This window comes from Trypanosoma grayi, assembly GCF_000691245.1.
Source record: "Trypanosoma grayi strain ANR4 Tgr_2039_V1, whole genome shotgun sequence".
Lineage (NCBI taxonomy): Eukaryota > Euglenozoa > Kinetoplastea > Trypanosomatida > Trypanosomatidae > Trypanosoma > Trypanosoma grayi.
Window position 1 is genome coordinate 1 of NW_008827657.1, and position 1,446 is coordinate 1,446.

General features: G+C 62.7%; 1 protein-coding gene across 1 annotated transcript; it reads right to left on the reverse strand.

The window, feature by feature from the left end:
• Positions 1-106: 106 nt before the first annotated feature.
• DQ04_20391000 (hypothetical protein) lies at positions 107-571 on the reverse strand (the record flags this gene model as incomplete). The annotated part of the gene is made up of 1 exon (XM_009317924.1): positions 107-571. One exon carries the CDS (start codon positions 569-571, stop codon positions 107-109), a length of 465 nt encoding a protein of 154 aa, XP_009316199.1.
• Between the last annotated feature and the right edge of the window lie 875 nt (positions 572-1,446).

Here is a 1,446-nt window from a genome sequence, read left to right on the forward strand (position 1 = left end):
AGAGGAGCCCGACGACGCCAACGCAGCCGCAGCGGCAACAGCAACTGTGCACTGCCTCGTCGGCACGAAGCTCGGCGGTTTTCTCTTCGAGGTGAGGCTGGAAGTGTCAGCGGACGGAGCTGTCAAGCCGACCTGCCGGCAGTTGCTGCAGCTTCCCGCTGTGAACTTTCAGAGCCCGGTGGCGTCCGTGCAGGCGGAGCGGGTGAGTGCGCTCTGGGTCGTGTTCGTGTCGACACCCGCGCGACTGTACCGCGTAGAGGGCGAGGCGCATAGCCCTGTTGCACTGCTTGACGCGGCTGCTTCCGACCCCGGCCTGCTGCACCTCCGCGAGGTGTCTGAAGCGCCCAACTCGGTGGCGCGTGGCGTGCTGACGATGTACCGCCCCGGTGTTGGGTTGCCGGCGCAGTCGTACGTGTGGACGAGTGCAGCTGGAATTGTGCACGGACTGCTGAACCGCCGCATCGACGAGGGTCTCTGCGAGAGCGAGGCTGCACTCTTTGGCTGGAGTGACGCAAGCACCGTGGTGAATGAGCAACTCATCGCACTGACGCGGGTGAAGCAGCCAGAACATGTTGCTGCCGTGGCTGGGGTGGGAGCTGGCTCAAGTGCCNCTCTCCCCTCTTCGTCTCGCAGCTATCATGCACTACCGCGGGAAAAAATGGCAATGGAGGTCGCGCTGACGGCTTTCCACATGGTGCTGCTGTACGACGATCGTCTTGTCGTGCTGAATCACCCCGCAGGCCTCACGTGGCGTGGCGCATCCTCCACGTTGCACGGCGAATGCACGTACACCTGCGAAATCGAGGAGAGGGTGTGTTTCAATCCATTCCGCAATGCGAGAAAGCCACCGGAGTTGCGTGGCATTGTGCGAGACATGGCAGCACGTAAGTTGTACCTCTTCGGGAAAAACCTTCTGTGGGAACTGCAGGTGGAGCAAGAGCACCGCCAGCAATGGCGTCACTTTCTTTCCCGTGCAATAAACAGCAACGAGACACTGCTACTTCGAAAGCGTTTCTTCCAGGCTGCCTATCAGCTCTGCAAGTGCGACGCCCCCTGCAAGAATGTCGTGCAGCTGCTGCGGGGAAAGTTTCTCCTCCAGACCGGCGCCGTCCGCCACGCCACGGACATTCTGGCTGACTGCGACAGCTTCGAGGAGGTGTACCATCTGCTGGTGCGCCTGCGTAACAGGAAGGTACTGCAGCTGTACGTAGAGAAGCGCTACCGCATGCTGGTGCGCTACGCCTCGGATGCGCGCGCCCTGGAGGTGCAGCTTGCGTGCCTGCTCGCACTCGTCGTGCTGCAGCGGCTCGACGGCATTACGCGTAGCGGTGGGAACGACGCCGTCGCGAGTCTCAGCACGTTCCTCGAGCGTGCGGTCGCAGAGCAGCCGGCGCTCTTCGCGCGCGCGACATACGACGAGCTGGTGGCGCGTCTGCTGGAGGGCCA